The sequence below is a fragment of the Phragmites australis genome, chromosome 1 (genome assembly GCF_958298935.1).
Source record: "Phragmites australis chromosome 1, lpPhrAust1.1, whole genome shotgun sequence".
Lineage (NCBI taxonomy): Eukaryota > Viridiplantae > Streptophyta > Magnoliopsida > Poales > Poaceae > Phragmites > Phragmites australis.
Window position 1 is genome coordinate 43,329,447 of NC_084921.1, and position 14,025 is coordinate 43,343,471.

The 14,025-nt window shown below is 43.1% G+C and overlaps 2 protein-coding genes across 3 annotated transcripts; both read right to left on the minus strand.

Annotated features, from left to right (window-relative positions):
- Positions 1 to 260: 260 nt before the first annotated feature.
- Positions 261 to 5,213, minus strand: LOC133920923 (uncharacterized). The gene is made up of 8 exons (XM_062365567.1): positions 4,965 to 5,213; positions 4,202 to 4,239; positions 3,463 to 3,543; positions 3,286 to 3,369; positions 2,866 to 2,900; positions 2,382 to 2,467; positions 775 to 840; positions 261 to 498 (listed from the first exon to the last, which is right to left on the minus strand). Exons 1-8 carry the CDS (start codon positions 5,029 to 5,031, stop codon positions 464 to 466), a joined length of 492 nt encoding a protein of 163 aa, XP_062221551.1. The 5' UTR covers positions 5,032 to 5,213; the 3' UTR covers positions 261 to 463.
- A 1,483-nt stretch (positions 5,214 to 6,696) lies between these two features.
- On the minus strand, positions 6,697 to 13,182 carry LOC133920930 (transcription factor VOZ1-like). Of its 2 annotated transcripts, none has more exons than XM_062365581.1 (4): positions 12,814 to 13,182; positions 12,419 to 12,727; positions 7,760 to 8,285; positions 6,697 to 7,674 (listed from the first exon to the last, which is right to left on the minus strand). In XM_062365581.1, exons 1-4 carry the CDS (start codon positions 13,033 to 13,035, stop codon positions 7,055 to 7,057), a joined length of 1,677 nt encoding a protein of 558 aa, XP_062221565.1. In that variant the 5' UTR covers positions 13,036 to 13,182; the 3' UTR covers positions 6,697 to 7,054. The 2 variants fall into 2 exon arrangements, with proteins under 2 accessions (XP_062221565.1, XP_062221573.1); XM_062365589.1 differs by lacking the exon at positions 12,814 to 13,182 and adding an exon at positions 8,489 to 8,633 and having other exon boundaries at positions 12,419 to 12,619.
- Positions 13,183 to 14,025: the final 843 nt, after the last annotated feature.

The following is a 14,025-nucleotide window of genomic DNA, read 5'->3' on the forward strand; positions in this document are numbered from 1 at the left end:
ACTCAACATCAGACATTGCTCAATCTAAGGGATACCTACAACACAGGCAGAAATAACTCATTCTGATTTTTATGCTCCAGCCCAAGATAAACAAGTCCTGTTACCTGCTTCGTAATTTGATGGTACCAGAGCATACTTACAATTACCTTTTTTGTTCACTAAATCGCACGGGAAGAATCAGATAATCTAACCACAGATTAGCTCCAGCATCCTGAACACCAGTCAACGTTTTCGCGAGAGAAGAAAAAAAACACAGCAAATTCTCCACAAACTGATCTTACTACATTTGAATTTTCCAAGCTCAAGTTTACAGCAAGCCACGACCACAAGACTTTTTACTGCTAGTCAATGCATATTTTTATGGTAATATAGAATAGAGACCGAGTTTAAAAGATAATTGATGCATGCGAAACAAATATCCATCCAACGCAGCTCATGCCTTCATGGTCCATAATTATTGCAGTTACTTCCGCCCTTCAGTCTTCCTCTGCTCCTTGGCTGCCAGAAACACAATACAATTCAGTGCATGCTGTAATCTTTGAAACAAAAGAACACTTTGTTAAGCTCAAGAAATATGAAATATGTGTCAATGCAAAGTACACTGTTCAAAACAAAGGTACCAAAATGTTGTTGGAGAAACTAAATACAAAGAACCATTATTAAGCTTAAAAATAGGTCAAATAATCTAATAAACAAGCTATAGTTGCAATCAATTGAATCTTGACAGAAGAAAAATTAAGAACATGAGCAAGATACAAATAGCAATGGATGTACCTGCTTTCTCCTCTTCACGTTTCTTTGCAGCATCCGCCCTTTGTTGTCTTATTAAAGCAAGACGTTCTGCATTCACAAAATGATTCGGGTTATGTCTGTTTGAAGTTCACGAGCAGTGTTTCGGTAGTGACAAACTGACAAGAATATTTGGTGACCTTCCACACATTTTATACAGTTTTTATATTAGTTAAGAACTCCAGAAAGCTAGACTCAGAGCAGATCAACATTAAACGTGAGGTGTGCATCTCAACTTCTGAAGTGACAAGTTTATGGGTGTGATTGAATCGGATACGGACGGATATCGCTGATCCTATATCTTATCTCACATTTTTTTCATCGGAATCAGAGTCGGACACAGATGGTATCGGATATAGATATGGATGAGGATAGTCTGGGTCACGAATACGGATCGAATATGTGATGAGTCAGATACAGACAATGTCGGTGATGAGTATTTATTTAGATCGGATATTGAGTAAAAGTAACAACCATATATATCGCATATGTTATGATTGTTCGACCATTCCACGTATCCAAAACTCAACTACATTAGAGGTCCAACAAGCAAATCAGCAATATACTCCTATAGGAGTTATGTTAGAGTGAAATTGGAGAAGTTACGAGTGCCCAATATGCTATTGAAACTTACATTAATTATTTGAACATATTAATAACTTGAAATGAAAAAAGTATCAACTACAAACTTGTAAATCTCGTTAAGAGCTACAATTTTCATATAAAGATCATCTCCATCAGACTCTATATGAAAAAAGTCACAAGCTCCGCAGATAGGCTAGGATAGTTGTCGGATAGTCTTCAAATATATCAGATTTTATTCTCAGATATCCGATATCCGACAGATACGTGGCTCACTACATCCAAATCCGATATCCGATACAACTATCCAAGATCCGATCCGATATCCGAGATTTCTTTTGGATATCCGATATCTGAGATCGGATTAGCATCTAAAGTGGTTTGGGCGATCGGGCAGGCGGGAAAAATCCAACCCGTTTTCACCCATAGTTAGGTTACAAGAAAAGGTAACCATATTCTACAAGTGCAAAACATTCAACAGGCAATGAATGTGGAAGTTCAGCAATGAATGCGGCAAGAAAATTGGCATAAAACCACTACAGAAATGCAGCAATTTTATCATGTAGACCTGGAATGTTTAAAACTAAGAGTAAGATGTAATAGACTGTGGGGCACAAAAAAAGGCAAGATCATTTGATTGTCTATTCTGTTAGTATTAATCCTTTTATCTGCACATTAGACATCTAAAAACTTTAACACTGCTCATGACTAGTTTCAGATGAATACCTAAATGGGTTGCTAAGTTTGACAACTGCAGATTGGACAAGAGCCATGGGTTATTTAGAACTGTTGATATTAATACTTATTCAACTTATTTTCACTAGCATCAGGCTACTTTGTTGTGATGTGCATTTCTACAAAACAAGCTGGATATTGTCACAATGCTTCCAAAAGAGCAGGCCAAGTTACGTGTTGTGGTGGACTGGTGGTCTTGTATATAATAGTACACAAGTAACCACAACTAAAAAAAAAGTCCTAGAGGAAGGATACAGGGCACAACAAGTTCTCACCCAAATCCTTCCGGGATTGTTCCGTTTTCCCTTGTTCCTGAAGCTTCATATAACGTTCATGAGCTTTCTGTTTTTCAATCTCCTCTCTACAAAACAGACATGATAAATGCAAATAGAGTTGATGAACCTAAAAGGCAATCTAGGAAAAGTATGTTTGCATCACAGATAGCAAGCTCCTTCCACTGAGTGACAGTAAAACAACACAAGACAACTGAGATAGGTTATCTCTAGCAATGCATGAGCCTGTAACATCATTTGTATGTGTTAACAATTTGGCACAAAAGCAAAAGGCTTCATCCTATAACATTTTCTAGGTAGATTTTATCTGCTGGTCCTTTTTTTTTTGTGCTACCCACAGGCTTCAAATGAAAATAGGAAGCAAGATATATAACACAAAGGATGACAAATAAGTATCAAAACATGTACTTATTGTCTTATATCAAAAATAAGAAAGTGGCACATTAGCTCATAGAAGAAAGTGCACCTTTCACGCCTTGAGAGTTCAGTTGTCTTTCCAAGCTGCACAATGTAAACATAGTTAGCTGGACATATGGAAAATAAAAAGATTCAACTAATAGAGTGACTAAAAAGGCAGCTAGAAAACTAACTATAACAATTAGCTATACATGGTAAAAGAATTGAGGAAGTCAAATCCAGCAGACAATAATGACTTCCATAGACAACTAGATACCATGAGAAGTTCCTCCCTTGACTTAACATGAACAAAAATAATGAAGAGGATCCATTTGTATACCATTATAGCTAAGACAACTGAGGGGAAAAAATTGACACTTGTGATACTAGCACCACCATAGCATGGCATCTTGTTGTATTTGACTCCTAAAAGCATGGTGATATGAAGATTAGAAAAAACCAAAGATGCTACCAGTAGTCATGAACTTACATCAACTTCCTTGGCCTTTATATTCTTTGCTTTCACCAAGTTTGGATTTTCAATCTGAATAAGACCTTCGGTTCCTTTATGTTTCTGGGAATATTATATAGCATGTGAAATCGATACACAATGAAGCATGCATGTGAGTGTAAAATAGCAGGATTGAAAAAATCCTTAGATCCTTACAGGCTTGTCATCAGACTCGTCTTCAGATTCTTCCTCTTCAGACTCTTCTCTTTCTTCCTCTCCCTCCTCTTCAGCTACATTCTATTTAATTTTTTAATATAAATTAATTGTTACAGCAAGAATGTGACAGCCACACAATCAAATTTGTGGCAGGTAGCATCAAATAACTAAGAAACTTTTGCAATGATATTGATTTCAGGCAATATGGCTTAACAAATGCTTATCGACGTCGACCTCAAAAAAGAAACATCTATGTGCATACTTAAGAGCATTGGTATTTACAATAATTGAATCAGTAGTTAATGGAACTGATTTGATCATAATATGTCAGTATTCTTATTTTTATGCAGAATTAGATTGTACAAATGCAATAGCTGAGTTGTGCTACAGCAGCTTCAGAATTATAGACACTGCTCAAGGATAAGGAATAGCTAAAGCTTTTGGAGCAATGTTTGCCAAAACCCAATTAGGCATTTAATTGCAGTCTGGTAATGGCACAAATGTTCCAGAGCAAAACATAGCTACTTAATAAAATTATCAAATCACTGTATCCACTCTGGAAAGTGATTTTCCATCAGGCAATTATGTAACACTACAAGTGCAATAGAGGTAGGTATGTTTAATGTTATCCAAAACAAGTGATGAACAAATCCTTTTTGACTCGTAGGAGTGCACAAGGGTCAGAGGGGATAAAACTAATAACCATGTGGATTAAATTAATCTAATGAAATATACAAACCTTCTTGAATGTGCGTGGGCGACCTGAAGTACCAGCAGCTGCAATTATTTGAATAAAAGGTTATCAGAAATAAGTCAAAAACTGCTCTTAGCAGGATATCCATAGGAAGCAGCCATCAAGGTGATCAAATAGTAAAAAATAACAAAAAAAATTATATATGCAAGGAGCTTCAAGTGTAGCATTTCTGTCCTATCCAGCCTCGAAAGGCCTTTCTTTGAGGCTAGGTACAGTGTGCTATTGATTTCCCACTGCGTTTAAACTTCACACAAACCCTTTTACGTGAAGATCTCTAACAGTGAAGGTGAAGCAAAAGCTGCAACCGAATCAAGAGCGGGATAGTATCAAGTTGTCCTACTGCATCATTGGATGATGAAAGCATCTGAACCTTTGAAAAACGATTATGTACCCAACCCAGAGGGATGTACAAACAGGTGCCTGAGCATCTAAAGAAAACAAATCTGGATCAACGAGTCCACCAGACACCATCGACTCCCATCATTATATGGCAACCCCACGGCGCCTACTAAAAGCAGGAATATCAAGTCGCAACCCACCAAGCTACTCCTAAAGTTCCAGTTCTGCTAGAACACGCAAACTCAGTCAAAACCATGACGCGCCAAACATCAGATCAAGCAGTCGCCTAGGCGGTACATGCAACAGAATGCCCCAGCCTCCAGACATGACATCGGATTCCACCAAAACCGAACCGAACGGAAAGGAGGCCGCTGGGCGGGGGGGGGGGGGGGGGGGGCGGCGTCGTTACCGATCTCCTCGGGGGTGGAGAAGTTGCGTCGGCCGGTGGGCTTTCCCTTGAACTTTCCCCTCCCCATGGCGGCGGCGGCGGGCGATGAGAGAGGGGGCCGGGCGAGGCGTGCGCAGATAGAGGCGTTCGCCTTAAGCTGCACGCGGGGGTGGGCACCGTGGAAGGAATCGGAAACCCTACCGCTCTTTACACTGGTGGGCTGGGAATTTCAGGGAGAGAATTCGGCGGATTCGGCCCTCCAGCGTAGGCCGTTGGGGGTTGGGAACCGGGTGCGACGCAAGTAGGGCTGTCCACACAAAAGATCGAACCGAGCTCGAGCGAGCCTACGTGGCGCCCGAATTTGGGATAGACTCGAGCTCGTCTATGCTCGGTAACAGAAGAAAGCTCCATCAGATCGTATCGTCTTGTTTAGTTATCGTGATATAATCATTTAGTAGGTTTAAGAATAATTACTACTTGTCGGTTTTTGTAACGTCTTTTAAGTCATAGTGATACATAACGAAAATTAAAGTCATATAGATTCTGTAAGGTGAAAAACTCAAACAAAAATCGCAGTAACTTAAGCTCGTAAGACTTGTGAGACCTAACTAGACTCAGGTTTAACTTGTTCTGAGATCGAATCTAGAACGCGTCAAACTCAAGCTTGTTTTCTAGCTATTCTTTGACATCCCACGCGAGCAACCGTGCGAGGCTTTGCAACCGGAAGTGGGTGACTCGCTCAGTGCGCAGGTCCGAGTTGCCTAGCAAGATAGCAGTTGGTATTGGACTGGCCGACTCACCGGGTCTAACCGTCCAATTTCTGTTCTATTATACTCGGTTGGTGAAGGCACCGGAGTAAAACCATATATCTATGGAGAAATCAAGAGATGGAGAAATCAAGCTTATGTTTGTAGGTCATAGACTATTGCTGCCTTCAGTATTATAGATATGTGATAGGAGGCGCAGAGGTGCCATTAAGTACATATGTGATAGATCTAATCTATGTTTATTGTCTTCAGAGGGTAGATTTCATCATTTGATCAGGCTTTTACCAAATTCTTTTTTTCTAATTCATCAGAAAAAGATCAGGTGTTCTCTAGTCTCTACTCGGTTTTGCAGACTGGTATACTATGTAAAACAGATAGATATCACATGTTTTCTTTGGAAAATAGTAGCGCGAAAAAACAACATAGTAGAGTGAGTAGATTGAGCATGACGAATAGATAAGGCCCTCACGGTTGATTTCACAACGATTAAGTCCTTCGAATTTCTTCTGTTTTTCCTCTCGTCCGTCCATTCAGAACAGGTTTTGTGGTGCAGAAAGATGATCAGGCTTGTCGTCGCCGGAAATGATAAAGCATCCCACGACTCTCTTACGAGCATCCATGACCACGACCCATCCGGTAATGCTATTTCTCTTTCAGAGCATAACGAGCTCACCCGAATCTTGAGCCTCATCGGGAGCTGGACTGGGAATAACCACCCTTTCAGAGCTAGACAGCTGGGGCCATACATCCATAACGATTTTTTATTTTTTATTTTTGGCTCAGCACTTCTCTGTTCACTGGATCAATGGTAAAATTTCACCAGTTCTGGCGTTCGCCTCTGCAGAACTCGAAACGAAATGTCAAGGGGTTCTAAAACAAAGTAAAACAAAAGACATGATCTGTCATATAGCAACTTCTCTGATATAGGCTTTTGTTGCTATGACACGTTAAGCTACATGTCATAAACAATTCACGAACCTGCAAAATACCACAAGCAGCTTTCTTTTCAGGAACAGCATAACTGATAAATGGAGCCACCAAATGGCTGACATACCCGAGTGAAGGTTACTCGTCTACCAAACCAGGAGATTTATCTTACATACGATGTGCACCGAGGAGATGCTATTTTCAGGACACTAGGCTATATTACATTGTCAGTGTTACTGCAGAAAAGAGAACTGCAGCACAGACATCCCTTGTTTCAGAAAGGTTTTCTGTGGATTGGGCCAATCGCAATTAGAAAAAAGATGGGGTCATGCTAATAGAGTAGACCCAATAATCATAGCTGATACTGTTAGAACTTGAAGGCGAGAGATGCCATAAATCATAAATATGTTTAACCTTTCATGCCCCATCATTTGAGTTCCAATAGAAGTCGCTTCTTTCAGTGGAGTAACCGTATGGCAGATGAGGTCCATAAACTACACTGCCGTTCAAATATGTCATCTGGTCCACGTGTGACACTGCCTGATAAGCATTTGGAACATTAGCTTGAACAGTGGTGTTTGGAACTGAATAGATGTTTGTATTAACATCTTTTGGGTTAGCCTTCGTCCTGCTCCGGGCCATCCGTTTGGTTTCCACAGGACTGTCTGCACTGAGTCTAACCATTTGCTGCTGGATTTCATTCAGCGGGTTACAAGCTAATTTTGATTTAGCACTCTTCTTCGCATCTGAAGACTTGAATTCAAGCCGGTATAAGGCAAAGGCATCACAATCATTGATCTCATATTCATAGAGATGCCATTCATAGCTATTGGATGGCTGTGGATCCATGTAATAGGACCTCTTCAGACCCCCGAAGTCCTTCATCACCTGCTTCCTTGATTCATGCCAACCACGGCCACTGTAATCTGGCAAGGACCGTTGCTTCCGATTTCCGCTCTCAAACGCCCTCCTTGGTTTGTCAAAGAACAGCCATTCTCTGATAGATTCGCCTTCAAAAATGTAAAGATCGAAGAGTTCTGCAATGACACAGAAGGCCTAACAATTAGTAAAAATATTTTATCAGTACCACATATAGATATGAGTTATGAAGGAAAAGCTTACCAGGTGCATTCCATGGGGACTTTGCAGTAGCAGCCCCTTCACAGACAGGAATACCGACATGTTTACCTTGGATTTTTGCACTAAGAGCAGCAAACAGGGGGCCGTCTTTCAGATCAATCCCTCTTGGACGGATCACAGGCATTGTACCTGGAGGGCCTTCTTCCTTCACAGCCAAATCAGCATGATAAATGCTGCAATAATCTTGCCACCTCTCCGATCCTATAGCAGGCCTGGGGCAGTCCCAGAGAGCGCATTTTGGCCTCAGAAATGCAGCAGGTGCTGGAGTCATTGTTGTGAGCAAGTCTGACATGTGGAGGAAAACATCTCCAGCACTCTGTCCACAGTTACTCATATCAAGATACACATTAGGGGGTAACTCTTGTGGCAAATTGAAGTGTGGATATTCCAGCTGACCAATCCCTTCCAAGTTATTGAGGACATCTGGATTGGACCCAGAAAGGTTTATCTTGTAATCATCATCATAAAGAAAATCCTCAACTGTAAGTTCCTGGTTCACATAGTAAATCTGCAAGGAGCACGACGGAAACTTGTTAAAATTAACACTGCTCCATCAAACTTCAAAATCAAGTAAGGTAAGTGGAGCATACATAGCAGCTAAAGGATGCAACATCGAGTACTAACACGTGAGTATTTACAATGTTAACGAGGCACATAAGATAGCTAGGGAACAGGTGGAGGAAAATCAAAATGAGTGCTATACGAACCTACCAACACGGAAGCAAAACATCCTTGCACGCCGTCAGAACACCGAAGGCTTTTGTTTTCTTCTAAAAGTATATCGAAATACAATGACCCCACCATTTCCAATAATCCCATTGCGTGCTGCATACGCTTGTCGTTCTTGGCCTCTTGCCTAAAACAATGAGACCTTATAGTAAGTTTTAATTTATTACCTTAAGTGTTTAGTTCTCTAGAAATCCTACAGCTTTTTATACATGTGTCAACATTTGCATCATCAATCTACTAAGGTAGTCAACTATATTTTATAGAAAATGTTCGGTCAGAAAATGGAAAAAAAACTGTGGACATGTGTCATTTAAAATTCCCTACTTAATAATATAGAAATATACCACTAAATTATACTGGCTTAGTAAAACATCATTGAAACATGAGTTCGCCAATGAATAAAGAATTTTGATACGCCTCGGTTACCTTTTCTAAAAAAGATAAGATATTTCAAGAGAAAAGACTTCTCAACTCCAGTTTTTCCCTGGGTCTGTCACGATCCTGGTTAATGGTTACTATGGCCGCTAGTCTGACCACTAGCTAACCTAGTTTGGTCCCCAACCTCAGCCATCAAGTGCTCCTTCTTGTGCAGTGTGTACAACCCTTAAGTCCAGTTGGCATTGCTACTGATGAGACCCCACGAAGCAAACAGAGTTTGGCTAACATTATTCAGATCGAGCTTTTATGCTGAGGTAATAGAGAGCGCAAATCTACCACAAGACACGAAGAGCTCCAGCACAAGAGGTAACAAGCTCCTTAGTCCTTGCCTTGCCCTTGATGTTGACTGCCTTAATGTAATGATGGTGGTAAAACCCATGTGCATAGATTAAATTTCAGTTTTACGAACAATATAACTAAATATGCGCCTTGGCAGGTTTGCACTCTGTCCCTTTATTGGTATTGAATTCACAGGGTTAGTCCCTTCTCACTCACAAAAACTACACTTATATGCTTATAGCAAATCAATAATCAAATGTCAATTGAAAACACAATGGGGCTGTTTGGTTAGGGGCCAATGGGAGCCAAGCCAAATTTTAGCTGTGCCCTGAAAATTTGGCCTCCGTTTGGTTTGAGGCCAAAATTTGATCATGCCCCGAAAAATTTTGGCCGGTGAAAATTTTTCTATAGCGTTTCTGGACAAACCTCAGGCAGCCAAATTGTCCGCCAAAATTTTTAGCCAGCCAAATTTTGGCTTGGCCTCAAACCAAACGCCATTTTGGCAGCCAAAATTTGGCACTGTCCCTGATTTGGCCTTTGGCCAAATTTTGGCTTGGTCTGTTGGGGCCAAAAACCAAACGGCCCCAATATGCCCAAAAAATTAGCATGCGCACATACATGCACTATACCCCACTCTCAAATACTTGCTGAGATCTCTGAGGTAGTGAGGTCACAAAGGATCATGATCAATTCTGCGACAACACACCCCCTAGCAATTCCTTTGATTTGCCTCACTGCCAGTGTTACCTGGACACGGACACGGGTGTCGGAATCCGACTCGGACTTGGGTGTCCGATTCGGCAAAGAAAATTTGGACACGCGAAATACAACTCGGAATCCGACACGGGTGTCGGAATCCGACTCGGATTCAGGGTGTCCGATTCGGCAAATAAATTTGGACCCAGGTGTCCAGGTAACACTGCTCACTGCGCTTCCACTACCATTCAGCTCAAGCTTCCATGATCTAGCTTAGCCTAAATAATTAGGTTGAGCTAGCAGCTATGCATCACAAAGCTAACAAATGTGGTGTATAAACTAGGAGGGATGCAAGCGAGGTAACCACATAAAAGGGACAAACCACACAAACTGACAGCTCTAACCTCACAATGGTAAAATCACTAATGGGCAACGGCGTTATATTTCAGTGGTATTTTTAGAGGATATCCCAATATATTTCACTAATCCAAGACAATGAATGGGATTTCACTGAACTGCCAAAAGTTTTGAGTGGTACAGAGCTATTTTTTCCTCTTGTAAAGTAGTCTCAATCTTCAGATGTCATAAAAGATTAAGATATCAAACACACTGCATATTCCATAGTTCATCCAACAATGTTACACCTTCATATGCTTTTGTTAGGTTGCAGACAAGGGTGGTGTAAAACGAGATAGCTTTTAGAAGACATCCTATTATCCAAGAGAATCACAAAAATCACTTCATGCATAAGTTGCATAGTGTTTCATTGGTCTTGACTATTGAGGATAAAAAATAGTTAAACAAACATAAGTTGGGTAAAGGAGGAATAGTCAGAATTATGTAACTCCTGAGGCCACATCTTGTCCATAGCGGGATGCAAAGCACATAATTACATTCATGAACTTCTACTCAACAATGAATCAACTAGATAAGAAATAACAGTAGAACCTAGCCTTCTGCGCAAAAAGAAAAAAGAAATAACATAATGAGCTATCAACGTCACTACCATGAGATTAGCTAGAAAATCCAAATCAAAAGACATTAGCAGAAACAGGGACCATAAGTAGCCCAAGCCTCCACATGAAGTGAATTCAATGATACAACAAAGAGTCGGAGACAGAGAAACAAAGTTGAATTCTTCTCATAAATTGTAACCTTCCTCGATTTATAAAGAACAGTGTAATTTTTAGCTCCGAAAAAGAACTGCATAAGTAAACAGTCCATTACAAACTCCATCTTAATGTAGTTTACATGCTTTCCAATTGTGATAATGGTGGAAAAGCCTATCCCATTGCCTTATCAACTGATAGCAGATGCTAGGCACAGTGCCCAGCGAGTTCGTCCAAATCCAGAAAATGCAGAAACCACCGACAGATGATTCAATGCGCGGGAAGTTGCTTGCAGATCACACAATATGCAACTAAATACACACAATGAGAAAGACCACATAAGACAGCTGTACAAAGTAGAGAAATATAACTGATTCATCAGAAGTCACCACGACTGACACATGATCACATTCAATCTGTTGGGGGAATGGTACCGTGTTAGTTCCCCCATTCGACTTCGGCCAACTTCGGCCAACCCTAGATAGAAATTGGCAGTGATAACATAGGGTGTGTTTGGTAGCCTGCAGTAGTTGTGGTCTGTCTAGGATGTAGCCCAGGCTAGCCCCAGCCTAGTTGCCCCTAGCAAATATGGCGGTGTTTGGTTGGGCTGGATAGCCAACTTTTCGCGGGATGGTATTTGTTTGGTGGGCTTCATTCGGACCGGGTGGGGATGCGGAGGGTGAGCGCGCTGCACAGCTGAGGCTAGGCCAGCGGGGAACGGAAATTTTCCACATTCCCGCGGGGCCTCGCCCGGAGGCTGCTTTTGCACCGCCCTAGCCTAGCTTATGAGCCTTTGCAGGGAACCAAACGCCAGCAAAGTGCACCTAGGGAGCCTGGCTAGGGGCCTGCACACCCTACCAAACACACCCAGAAGATTCCTCTAAAGTTGTCTTGCGAGGCAGAGCCGGAGGGACAGCCGATGCCAAGTGAAAGGACCGAAGGCCGAGCCCGGAGGGCGGGAGTCGCCAGAAGCACCGGTGAGACCCGAAGAGCCACTTGGTGAGAAGCGAAGGTCCCGAAGGCCCACATGCCTCGGCCGGAAGGACAAGGGCCGCAGAAGGTGCAGACGAGAAGCGAAAAACCACTTGATGATGCAGGACGAAGAACCCGAAAGGGAAGAGGCCGAAGGAAAGCCCCAAGGTGGTCAACATCGCCGACGAAGGGCTGGCTGACACAAAATCACTGTGTTGTGATTGAGGTCCCGGCACAACCACAAAGCCTAATTGCTTGGAACTCTAGCAAAATATAGCCGTATGCCTGTATCCTAGCAATCACAGTATCACGCCTACAAACTTATTCACAAGATCGATAGCCAGGCCATTCCACTAAGATCCGCAAAAAGGTTCAAACTTTCATTCAGCAAACTTGTGGTAGGAGTAATAAAGTATACCTGATCATGGAACACAGCAGCCGCAGCAGCAGGAGCCGAGACTCCTCCACCATTCGCCAGAATCCCCTGGCCCAGCTGCGGCTGCTGCGCCACCGCGATGTCAACGGCTTCCTCGCGCGGCTCCGGCTTCATGTCCTGCCCGCCCTGCGCGTGCCCCTGGCCCTGGTTAGCGGGGGGCGGGGGCGGGGGCGGGGGCTGCTGCTGCTGCTCGACTAACTTGCTCGTGGCATCGTCCTCCTCCTCGTCCGCCGCCAGTTGCAGCAGCCGCAGCGTCTCCGACGGCGGATCCGACAGCTCCCTGTTGTTCCCCTGCCGTCAAACGCAGCCACCCAACCGAACATCAGCCGCACCACAAGAAAGGAGAAATGTGCGGAGGAAGTAAAAGGGACTGGTGCCTGGAGGGAGGAGGCCGAGGAGGGGGCGCTGAGCTCGGAGCGCCACTCGCGGAGCATCTGGTGGAGCTGCGCCTCGAGGACGGCGGCGTCGGAGGAGCGGGAGTCCTTGCGCGCGGACTGGAGCCCGGAGAACATCTCCTGCAGGTCGTCGACGCGGGTCTTAGCGCGCGCGCGGAACTGCTGGCGCCGCGACCCCGCCCGCGACGACGGCCCTTTCCCCATCGCCGCCGATCAGTTGCCGCGGTGGGACGGAGGAATGGATGGGGTCGTGGCTTTTTTTCCTTTTTCTTTTCTTCCCTAGCCGTCCTCCGTTGCGCGAGCGAGATGCTCGGGCGAGTTTTCTGGCTGCCACTTTGTTGGGTCGGGGTCGGCGGCCTTGGGAAAAGCGACGGCCGCGGCAAAAGGAGGCGGGCGACGCCGGGACCAGCATGCGGATTAGGGTGCATCGGGCTGGCTCGTCAAGGCCCAAAGCGTCGTCGTCCAATAGCAGGCAGCGGGAGACTCGCGTCGCGTCTCCTTGAGCTAGTCTAGTCGTCTCTCTCGTCTCCGTGTGTTTACACGTTTGCCTCTACAAATGCCGTGCGTTGTTATTCTCCTTATTGGCTTAATGGCAGCAATGTCGTTTAGAACAATGTTGATAATATATTATTGAAATCTTAAAAAGATATTCTTAGCACCCATCGTCCATTCGCCGTGAAGAAAAGGGGGCTTCTATTGGGGATTGTAAATAAAAGTTAGAAACTGCAGTATGAAATTGTATTTCTTCCGTTGAGCGTGACGTAGACACGCCGGGGCAAAGGACACGTCGTCGTTCTTGTGCGATTCATCATTGTGGGCATACTATTATTTAGTTCTTTGCTTACCACGTATACCCTTTGTACTTTTAGATATAACATATTTTTGGGGTGTATAGTACGGTTCTGATTTCCCTTCGAAATATTTTGGTTCCAGTTTCTTTCTGTAATTATTTTTATAGTGAATTAAAATCATTTTTATACAATCTTTTAACTAGTTAGATAAACTCTGGTTCTCAAAATAGGGCGATAGTTGTAAATAAAAAGAAATTGATTCAGAAATAGAATGAACCACTTTTTTTCCTATTCCTTGCATTGTAAAGAAAACGTTTCTCCTGTTTTGGATTCGAATCACACCCTTAGGTTGTCATTATGCCACCAGCTGGCTCGACTGGCTAGCACTCCGTATAGGATGCAT